Source organism: Gekko japonicus, unplaced genomic scaffold (genome assembly GCF_001447785.1).
Source record: "Gekko japonicus isolate JY-2015 unplaced genomic scaffold, Gekko_japonicus_V1.1 scaffold30, whole genome shotgun sequence".
NCBI lineage: Eukaryota > Metazoa > Chordata > Lepidosauria > Squamata > Gekkonidae > Gekko > Gekko japonicus.
In genome coordinates, this window is record NW_015168045.1 from 1,964,032 (window position 1) to 1,975,651 (window position 11,620).

General features: G+C 40.8%; 1 protein-coding gene across 1 annotated transcript; it reads right to left on the minus strand.

Moving 5' to 3' along the window:
• Positions 1 to 2,371: 2,371 nt before the first annotated feature.
• Positions 2,372 to 11,201, minus strand: ACADM (acyl-CoA dehydrogenase, C-4 to C-12 straight chain). Its single transcript, XM_015414236.1, has 12 exons — positions 11,190 to 11,201; positions 10,528 to 10,624; positions 9,180 to 9,277; positions 8,995 to 9,064; positions 8,283 to 8,383; positions 8,122 to 8,202; positions 7,349 to 7,479; positions 7,004 to 7,112; positions 6,335 to 6,475; positions 6,159 to 6,254; positions 4,788 to 5,036; positions 2,372 to 3,079 (listed from the first exon to the last, which is right to left on the minus strand). The coding sequence occupies exons 1-12, from the start codon at positions 11,199 to 11,201 to the stop codon at positions 3,008 to 3,010; spliced, it is 1,257 nt and encodes a 418-aa protein (XP_015269722.1). The 3' UTR covers positions 2,372 to 3,007.
• Positions 11,202 to 11,620: the final 419 nt, after the last annotated feature.

Below are 11,620 nucleotides of genomic sequence, written 5' to 3' on the forward strand. Positions count from 1 at the left end.
GCCTCGCCGTTTCCCCCCCACAGCCCCGGCGGCGAGGCCCGAGCGTCTTGTAGCAGCCGGGCCTCGCCGATCTTCTTCCCCTTCCCCCCGGCTCCGGTGGTCTCCTCCTCCGCTGCTGATCTCCTCCTCCCTCCCCCAGCTCCTGTGGCGAAGCCTGAGCAGCTTCCTTCCGCCAGCCTGCCACAGTTCCCAGAGCGTTCCCTGTCCTTTTCGGAGGATTTAAATATTGCCCCTCTCCCCTCCCAACGTTTTAGATTTTTGTGCACACCTGGGGACTGCCCCAAGTGTGCAGGAAAATCTCCCTGCCCCCCAGGTGCCCCCGATGTGTGGATTTAGATATCCGCACGCAGGGGGCACCTTCGCTATTAGTATATAAATTGAGAAAGAAGCATTTTTACAGTAACGAACTCCACATATGAGTAAGCTCTGGCAACTTGCACCATTTGGCTGCATCCTGCCAAGAAATATACATATGTGACAAAAAATAAGTTTAGCAGTGCCTTAGAAATAAAGCTACATTAACTGGTGTACTCTTTATATTTTAAGAGTGAAATTGAGAAATCTTTGGATACTACAGTCTGGTGACAGGAGCTGTGAACAGGGAAGGCTCATCTTTTTGCAAACCTGAAAACGGCCCCAGGTTTGCAGAAAAATGTGAAATCTAAACAAAATATATTGGGGGCTTTTAAAAAATCCAAAAATAATAAAAGCTAGTAGCTTTAAGCAAGGGATTCCTCAGTGGCTGTTAGTAAGCAGCAATAGTATTCCCAGCTGGGTTTCAGTGAGTAAAAGGCAGGGCCCTTTCCAGCCTATTTTTGCCTTTGAGGGAGGACTTGTTAGGGACAGGTCTGACTAGGGTTATTATTAGCTTCAGATTGTGGTGCAATTCTAGCTCACCTCCTTGTGCACCCTGGATAACGCTAAAGAGCCAGAACTGCTGGCTGCCAGACAATCATAGGATCTACACATATGGAAACAATCAACCAATCAAACAGTCCTTCTCAGGACTACTTGACAAGGGGTACAGGAACTCCAGATTGCGAAATTCCAGGAGATTTTGGGTGGACTCTGAGAAGGGTACTGTTTGGGGAGGGGAGAGGCCTCAGCAAGATATAATGCCATAGAGTCCATCCTCCAAAGCAGCTATTTTCTCTGGAATACAGATTTGTTGTCTGGAGTTCAGTTGTAATTCTGGGAGATTTCCAGATGGCAGAGATCAGTTCCTCTGAAGAAAATGACTGCTTTGGAGGATGGACTCTGTGGTATTATACACTGCTGAAGTTGCTTCCCTCCCCAAACCTTGCCCTCCCAAGGCTCCACCCCCAGATCTCCAGGAATTTCCCAACCTGGAATTGGCAACTGTAAGGAGAATTGATCTCTGTAATTGGGAGATCTGTTGTGATTCCAGATCTCCAGGTCTCACCTGGAGGTTGGCAACTCTAGTAGACAAAGAAGCTGAAAAGGGGGAGAGGCTATGGGGCCTTCAGGAAAAGGAAAGAGGAAATAATGTGGTGGGGGATGAGATGCCTCCCGCAAGTCCTTGAGGGTTCCCACTTCTTAATATGCAGTTCCAGGACTGGTTGGTGTTTCAATGCTTAGCAGTTCAATTTTACACTGTACTTCCCAGAAACGACAAATTGTCTCCACCCTTGTCTTTTAACGGTCATCAAATATATTACCCAAGCAAAAGCTGAGCTACAGAGATGATTAGGAACTGGGGCACTATTATACTAATCAGCAGTGTAGAACAGATTTAATATTTAATAGGCTTACCCCATTGTAAAAAATAATACTACATCATAAGCAAAGCTGGAAATTAAATATTCTAGTTTCAAGTTTATTTTAATTTTGATTATAGCTAGCCAAAGTAGTTTCAGTGTTATTAACACTGGTAAAAATCTTGCATTGTATGGCAGCATGCATCATATCTGAATGCAGTAAAACATCAATTTAATAAGATTACTAAAATAAAATGCAAAGGCACAGAAACATTGAAGAGATATGCTCTTCTAATAAAGAACTTCCAAACTAGAGTCAGAGGTCTTGTTACATAACATACAAAAGTTCTTTGCAAAACTGCCAATAATCACAAGGCTAGATTACATTGCATATATTAATGGGGTCATAAAATGAAGATCTTTGTTTCTGGAAAGTTGTAATTTCTTAATATAATTTTTTAAAAAGATGGTTTATCAAATGAACAAGGATTCAGAGGGTTCATGGTATCAAGTAGAAAGAAGTGGGGTTTATCACAAAAGTAAATTCCACATTATCCTTTATATGCTGTAAAATCTTGCTGTGATTTTAAATGGCTGTAGTATGGAGAATCTATATATCAGAGTGGCAGTAAAGATGATCTGACTGTGTATGATCATCTTGTATGAAACATAATACTGAGTATGCTAAAATTAGGCATATTATTAGCACAAATTTGTACTGTCATACACTGACAAGAATCAGTGACAACAATGTGATATAGTGGTGCAAAATTCTCCTGTTCTACAAAAAAGACTGACTTAGTAGAAATGTTTCAAATTATATGGTTTCCAGGTGGTGGAGCTGGGACCCTAAATTACTTACACTGACATCACTCTTAATCCTATACATATGAATGTTCAAATTCTGAAAACCCAGGCAATTGTAAATTGTTTGCCAAGGAGGAAAAAAACAAAAACTTTGGAGGACAGAGTTAACCCTTTGGCAGAAATTAAGGCATAGATTTTATCTACTGATTCTGTATTTCAGGATATCTTCAAGTTCCAAGAATTAAATGTCCACTTTTATTTCATATGTTGAAGATATATAAATAGATGTGCAGTTGGGGGGAGGGGACTCTCCTGCTTCTAAGGACTTGCTGTCTTTTTGCAGTCTTCTACATATTTTCCTCTTTCAATATCAAAAGTGGCATAGCTAAAAAGATACAATCACTTATGGATTTGGATTAATGCATGCCAGGGACCAAAGTCCTTTGATATTTCACTGATGCTGATACCATTTCAGTATTATTTTATTCTTTAAACTTGCCAATATGTTCACGAGCTATAATCAGCCTTTGAATCTGAGCGGTTCCTTCATATATCTGGAAAGGAAGAAGTATATGAAAGAAGAAGTAAATGATTAATAAACAGTATGTCTGAAATGCATTTTTGTGCAACTGTGTGAAATGTCAGTGAACAACTTGTATGCTAGAGATGTAAAACTGGGATAAGTACTTTTTTTTCACCAAGATCAGAATTTTATTTGACCAATCTTTGAACAGCAAATCCAAATAGCATATCACAGTATTTTTTAAAAAACCATTTCTATTTTGCAATGGGTTTGCTATGTGGTTGGCTGCTGTTTAAGAAACACATTTCCAACATTCTCTACTGGAACAAAAGCATAATTCTTTAAATTTTAGCCAGCATTTTCATTGGGTTAGAAAAGAACATAGCATGGTCTGTGGATAGACTTCACAGTGAATAGACCTCAGATAAATAACTGGATTGGAATTGCTACCTGTTGTGATGATTTTAAAATATATATGACTAGGAACGAAGCCTGTTGTGGAAGCAAGACAACGGACCCTAGACAGATGTTGGGCCTGTCTAGGCCCCCCTGGTGCCCCGCTCTATTCCCGCTCCCCAGACCCTGTGAGTGGCAGGGCGAGGGGACAGGGTGGCAGCAGTACCCTGGGCGGGCTGTCTCCGAGCAGACAGCCCCCCCATTTTAGCTCCCCGCCAAGAGCCTGTTGTTGAGGGGCAACAGGCCGGGCCGGCAGCGTTTCCCTCCCCTGGCGAGCTGAGCGGCTCATGGTCCGCCCCTCAGGCCCCCGACCCTTTCTCTTCCACTTTGTCCACTCAGGGACCTGACCTGACGGCGTCCCCCCCACTGTCTCCCCCCAGGCCCCTGAGCATCTCCCCTCCCGTCAGCGCCGCCTGCCCTTCCCAGCGTGCTCATCCTGTTTTCCGCATCCCGGGCTGGAGTGTGCTGTGTCCGGGGCAGCCATGATGCTGGCTGCCTCCCTCCCTTGCAGCCGGCCATCAGCTCTCCCCACGGGCCTTCACGTCACAGGCATCCTCCTGCTGCTGGTGTCGCGGCCGGGTGGAGTGGAGGCGGCGAGTGCAGCAGAGGGAGGGGCGAGCAGGCCATGGACGGAGGCTGCTGAGGGAGAAGGCTGCGTCAATGGTGCAGGCCAGTGCAGCTTGGGCTGGTGCAAGAGGGAGTGACCAGGGCGCGGTGAGGCCAGGCGGGCCTGTCCTCCTGCCTCGGTGCCGGAGCAGCCGCCAGAGCATCCATGTGGGCTGCGTCCGTGAAGGAGTCAGGCCAAGATGCTGGACGCCGCCTCCGTGGGCGGGACCACTCCAAGGGAGGCAGGAACGCAGCCAGTTGAGACATATGCCCTGTGAGTGGCACACCAGGGCGCCAACCAATTCCGGAGCGTGTAGAATGTTCTGGAGAGTGCCACCACCAAAAGGGAGATTTTAAAATATTTGAATATATTTAAAATTGATGGAAGTTATTTGCACATTATATAAGAAATATTTTAAAACACTATTTTATAGACTCAATGGACTTCTATATGACTACCACAGCAGTCCTATGCACTCTTTCTTGGAAGTATGTACTACTGCTGAACTCTCTGGGTTTGTCTTTTGAGTTGATATGCACCATGGGTCCGTGGCTGACATGTTAAGGATTCCCATTAGACTCCCAAGTAAAGATGGTAAAGATGGTTAGGGTCAATCTTTTCTTCATGTAAAACTTGTTATTTTGTTGTACTGGTCTGTCTCACATGCACTACTTACCTGATATATTTTGGCATCTCTCATCAGCTTTTCTACTGGATATTCACTATTGAATCCATTTCCTCCAAAGATCTGGACAGCATCAGAAGCAACTTGATTTGCAATATCTCCAGAATATCCCTTTGCTATAGATGCATAATAGGTATTTCTACGGCCAGCATCTACCTCCCATGCAGCCCTTTGGTAAGCCAGGCGAGCAAGCTCCACTTTCATTGCCATTTCAGCCAGCATGAAGGACACTGCTTGGTGCTACAGATGTTGAAGAACAAAGATAAACACTGACAAGTTAACTTCCATGTATGATACAGAATATGAAAGGATAGTAAGCACTTAAGGGTAAAGGTTCCCTTGCTCGAAAGCCAGTCGAATCCGACTCTAGGGTTGCGGTGTTCATCTCCGTTTCAAAGCCGAAGAGCCAGCGCTGTCCGAAGACGTTTCTGTGGTCATGTGGCCGGCATGACTAAACACCAAGGTGCACGGAACGCCGTTACCTTCCCACTCAAGTGGTACCTATTTATCTACATGCAATTTCTTGCTTTCGAACTGCTAGGTTGGCAGGAGCTGGAACTAGAGACGGGAGCTCACTCTGTCATGCGGCACACTCGGGTCTCGAACTGCTGAACTGCCGACCTTCCACAGTCTGCAGTTCAGCGTCTTAACCACTTGAACCACCGCAGCTCCGTAGTAAGCACTTACCATACATCAAAATATATAGTGACATCTTTTGTGTTTTATAGAACAGAAGAGCATGGGATGGGGACAATAGCTAAAGCTCCAACACAAAGCTCAAGATGTGGCCATCTTTGGCATACATTGCAAGACACAAAAATTAAGCTAGCAGTTATTTTTGGGAGGATTTGCATTTTACAGCTTTCTATGTGATTGTTCTCAGTTATATTTGTTTTGAAACTTCTCATTATACTTATAAAAGAGAAATGCAGGTTTAATCTAAAGAACTTGCTTGTTAACTTACTTCATGAGCTTGTGACAACACTGACACCTTAAAATGGCTTGTACTAATTTGAACATATATATATGGAGGGACTATGAGTTACAGTTCAGAGGCAGTTTTGCTAAAGCAGTTCTTTCTAATCCTGACTGGAACATATTGCTACACATGAAGCGTATTAACTGTCTGATATGCTTTTTAAACTCCCCAATGTAAATTATTTGAATACTGTCAAAGAAGAACTTTTTGGCAAATGGGATTACCTCTAATTTAAGTGTTCTAGTATACATTTTATTTTCACATGTTTTTGGACTTCCAACCTGCCAAATCAGAAGTCTGAAGTCTACAAGAACTTTGTGTAAAAGATATCCTTAGCACATAAGCAGGAAGTACATTCTATTAATGCCTGGAGATTCACATACCTCTGCGATTAACTTTCCAAAGGTTTTTCGTTCCATAGCATATTTTGTAGCTTCATCCAAAGCTCTCTGTGCTAGTCCCACAGCACCAGCTGCTACCTATGGATTTAATGATAAGCATAATAAATAAAGAACTCTACAATTACATTTTTAGGAAATCGCACATTTTAGATACTTACCGGAGGCCTGGTTTTATCAAATGCTCCCATGGCAATTTTGAAGCCAGTTCCTTCCCCCATTAGTATATTCTCTTTAGGCACTCTCACATCCTCAAAAACAATCCCTCTTGTATCTGAGCACCGTTGACCCATATTAAGCTCCTGAAAAATGAAAGATGTAGTTCGCTAATAAGACAACAGCTCAATTAGTGTAAATCTAAGAGGGCCAATTTGCATTAATCATGTTGAAAAAAGCCAGTTCTACCCACAGAACACTAATGTGCATAGGACTATAAATACATCATAAAAAACAAAAGATGGCCTTAGAAGGTTTATGTATTTTCATAAGCAATTCTAAACAGAGTTGTTATACCTTGTGACTGTAATTGTGAGGGAATCGATTTCAGTGTCTTTACTTCCAAATATATTTGCTAAGGACAGCACTCTAAAAGAAAGAAGAGTCTCAGGCAGAACTGTTCTGTAAGGGGGCAAGCAGAACCAGTCTTTGAGGGCCTTAATGCTTATTTCTCTAGATCGTAACAGTTTCAGACAGCTATCATGTCAAATTTTGAACCACAATATCTCAGTTTCATAAATGAAAATTTGACATGGTTTCCTTTATGACATATCAGTAAGTGCTAACTCCTGTTACTGGAACTAAGATTCAAAATGTATGCATATCATCTCCACCTTTCTTCCAATTTGTACTCCTGGGCTGTCTGCTTCCACAATAAATCCAGTAAAAGCCTTGTTTGCAGGAGCCTTAGGATCAGGATTGGTACGAGCTAATAAAAAGTACCTTAACACACACAGAGAAACAAGAGCAAGTTAAGTTTATTTTTTCATACCAACAAATGCTTAACAGCAAACTTTTAATTGCTAATTTAACACTTACTGAGCATTTTAAATAAAGCGCCCCAACTTTTTTTTAAAGCAATACCCTGAACAGTGTGTTGAGAACTGGCTTTTACAAGTATAGATCTATTTTAACACGCAATGTAGAAAATAATGCCAGATTAATTACAGATACTATACCAGTTAGCTTTGCCACCATTGGTGATCCACATTTTTTGGCCATTAATTATATATTCATCTCCCTTCTTTTCAGCTTTTGTTTTCAAACCTGCTACATCAGAGCCAGCTCCAGGTTCAGTTACACAGTAGGCCTGGAAGAAAAAATTATATATAATGAAGAATCAAAGTAAGTGTAACGCAAATAATACTACAAACTAACGCACAGTGGATGCCTGAAAATTGGGAGACAAGAGGACTTTTAATACAAAAATGGTTCCTGGGCACAGTGGAAAAGATCTGCTACTCATTTCAGTGAAGGGAGTCAATGTATGTGCCCATTCCTTTCAGTGTGCTGATAGGCGCTCTACATTAAAGTAAGCATGACTACTGGGTTTGTAAAAATATATGTGATGAGACAAAAGGGAATTAAATGAATACTGAGGGGGGGGCTCTAATAATGCCATATTTATTGCTTAATTTATAAATTTATTTACCTATAATATTTTTGTTCTTTCTGTGTTAATAAAAAATCCCAACTTTATATATGTGCTGATGGGGTCTGAACTGATAGAGACTGAGAGTGAAAGACAGTGTGAAGAAAAAAAATATAGAGCTGAAAAAGTGTACAAGAAGTCAACCAAGATGATTAAGGGGTTGGAACCACCTTTCCCATGAGGAAAGGATTAATCATCTTGGGCTTTTCAGTTTTCAAAACAAAAACAAACAAAAATTAAGGGCCAAGATTTTCTCCAATGTCAGCAACATAAAATTATACATATAGTGAAAGCACTCACACACATCATGGGCTCCTCAGTCATTCTCCCCAGATATTTCTTCTGCTGTTGCTCATTTCCTGCAATGATGACTGGCATTTGCTACAAGAAATATTTTATTCATTTAGTGTATAGGAAGTCATTTTCTTAACTAAGCATTACTAAATAAAGAAAATACTTACACCCAGGGAATTTGCTTCGATAGCAGTTTGAACCCCCGTGCACCCATAAGCTAATTCTTCAGTAATAAGGCAGGCATCAAAGATGCCAAGGCCAAGGCCACCTATGATGAAGCATTAATTTAAAAAGTTAAACCTACAGAAATTCACAGTAACAAATGCACTTTCAGTGTAATCCTATAAAGATTGGTTGCAGTGAGACTGGAGTGCACCGTTAATTATTTCTATATCATATTTCAGTGACTGAAATACACCCCACTTGAGTTCAATTTATTCTGTATATTCCATTTAAAAACCACAAACACACTTTGGTTTGTGCATTTCCAGAATAACTCCAGTGACTCAACTACACTGGGGCCTATTACAACATCATAATAATTTGCTTGTGTGGCTGGCCACAAACAGAACTTTATCATCATTCCACATAATCCAATGGAGTCTGTTTACATACTCATCTGCTTGTCTTCAAGCATACAACAGAGAAAATCAAATAACACAAGTACAAGTATGTGTAAACTAGCCCCAACTGTTTGACAGCACTGGTATTTTCATTAGGATGTCAATACATGAGACTTTTATCTTATCAGTCAGCTAGCTATTATTCCTGTTTTTATTTTTAGAAAACATTTTATTATAAAAACCATTGTGTCTTTGTCTCCTATAAAAACATTCTTCTATCTACTCTGTTTTATAGCTTAAAGAACAGTTCACTCACCACAGCTCTCTGGTATATGGGAATTTATTAAGCCAAGCTCCCATGCCCTTTTTATGAGGGGAACAGGATACTAGAGAGAGAGAGAGAGAAGAGAATAAAATATTTTATGTCTGGCTTCACTAAGAAAGCCTCAATAAAACACAAAACGTTAAATAAGATCTTTCCCCAATATATGGCAAGCCTACCTCTCCAGTTCTGTCATAATGAGCAGCAACAGGCAAGATTTCCTCTCTAGCAAATTTACGGGCTGTGGCCTGAAATTCTTTCTGTTCTTCAGTCAGTTCTAGAAAACACGGCATTTTAATGGAAATCCTACAGCATAGCTGCCATCTGATCTTCAAAGAACACAGCCAGAATTTCTATTTCATTCTCAAGCAGAAACAAATCCCAAACATTTTTCTAAAACTGTATCATTGGTACTTCCACTGACCAAGATGCAGGAAAGCAAGAAAGGTTACGGCAAAATACAGAAATGATCAATGATCACTTCATGTTTTACACCTTTGAAGATGATGAGAATTAGACAAGTACAACTTTAACAAGAGTATGTGAATGAGATCTAGTTTTACCTCCCTCAAATCTTTATATATTTCATGTTGCCTTTTCCTAAAAACAAACTTTATAATACTTTTAACAGTTGTGGATAAAAGGAAGCCAGCGGTTATCCCAGGCCCCTTACCAGGCCTGTAGTCAGGATGTTGTAATTCAGGGGGCCTTTAAATAAGTCAGAAGGCACTGACATCACAAAATAAAAAATAAAATTTTAAAAACTCACTTTTGTGGCGTTCACTCTCTGCTTGCGTAAATGTGGAAGGGGCGGTGGTGGGGAGTCCTCCAGGCAGCCCACAGAATTAGGAGTCCTCTGGGAGACCCAGAGAGCGGGGGGGGGGGGGCGGGAGCTGGATGGAAGTCAGGGGGCATTGGCAGGAAGTCAGGGGGCCAGCCCCCAAAATGCCCCACTGTAGCTACGGGCCTGCCCCTTACAGTGTTGCATATGTTTAACAAATCCTTAATCCCATCTAACACAAAACCCCCTCTTTGCCTGTATTAGTTGCAATGAGTTTTTTAAAAAAAGACTTCCAAAAAGACACAGAAATGCTACTAATTTCTTTGGAAAGGTGGTGTATGGCTTAGGAATGCTGAACACTTTCCCACCCATGCCAGTGCTTTCCCCCCAAGCTAAATCCCATTCCCCTCCAACTGTCATTTACTCTGTACGGGAAAAGGTACTTTGTATCATGCCTTGTATATTTTTCCCCCCACAGAGCAAACATGAACTTGGGGAAGGATGGGACAAACTTTGTGTAGTTACAATACTCCCAGCTCATGTGCTACTTACTTCTGCAATAAAATCAAAAGCGCCCCACCTGCTCCCCACCTTGACAGCATTTAGAAGGGAAATCCAGTCATGAATTCATGAATTTACTCACGTAATTTGCTCAAGACAGTAACTCAAAGAACTTTCTTCAGCTATACGGAGAAACTTTTACATGACATAATATCAAACCATATGGAATATTTTCTAGTACTTACCAAAGCTAAATCCAGCTGCAGATTTGCTTTTTGATGCTGCTGCAGTGGCTTGGCTAGACTGTGCTCTCCAACTACTTGTAGCAGTGCTTCGTATCACCTATAATTTTAATTTTTAAAAATAAAAATGAACACGTGGCAGAAGCCTCCAATACATTTCCCAAATTTAATTAGAAAGTGCAACATACACACACATGGATATGAATGTATGCGGCCTTGCTCAATCCACTGCTCTGCAGAAAGTATGTGGATGGACTTTTAATAAATACTTTACTATTTTAAATGCTGGTAGTTCTCCATACCACATAGACCTCCACTGTTAAAACACAGTATTTAAAATGGGTGCTAGGGAGACAGTCATGTGTTAAACTGCTATTTCCCCAGGAGTGTGTAAATGGGGTAAACTGTCCCTATGGTATCTGAATGTAAGATGTAGTTATCACCAAAAGATTTTGTAGGTCCACAGACAAATAGACTGTCAGGATATGATGCACAATTCCAGAATAGGTTGGTAAATAGTTACTGTATTTACTCAAAAGGAAACCTAGGATTTTTCCAGATGTGGAGTCCATGAATAAAGAGGGGGTATCTTACATTCAGATAAAATTATGTACAATAATTAAAACCTTTTGCGTATATCATATTGGTGTGTGTGTGTGCCTTACATTCAGGGCCATCTTCCTTTCTGGAAATTACTAAAGCAAAATAAGTAAATATAACTAAACTAAGCTGCAAACGTAGCATAAGAACAGTATTGTAGAATGAGCTACTAGCTTCTAATTAATAGACTAGCCAACAGAGAAGAACAAAGTCCGCCAAGTAAAAAACAAATTGCAAAAGTAGTGAAGTTTCTGAAGCAGATACAAGATAAGGCTTGCATAAGCCTTGACTACAAACACACTCCTGGAACATACCACATATAATATTAACTAAAAGACTGTGATGCTTTGGTTAACAACATATACTATCAGCCTCAAAGCTAATTAAATAAACTTTTTTTCTTGAAATGCTTAGTAAGTTGTGGTCACAATTACTATAGATAATAGTGTGTGGAACAACCCAGTATGGAGTTTAGTCACTAATGCTAACTCCTGAC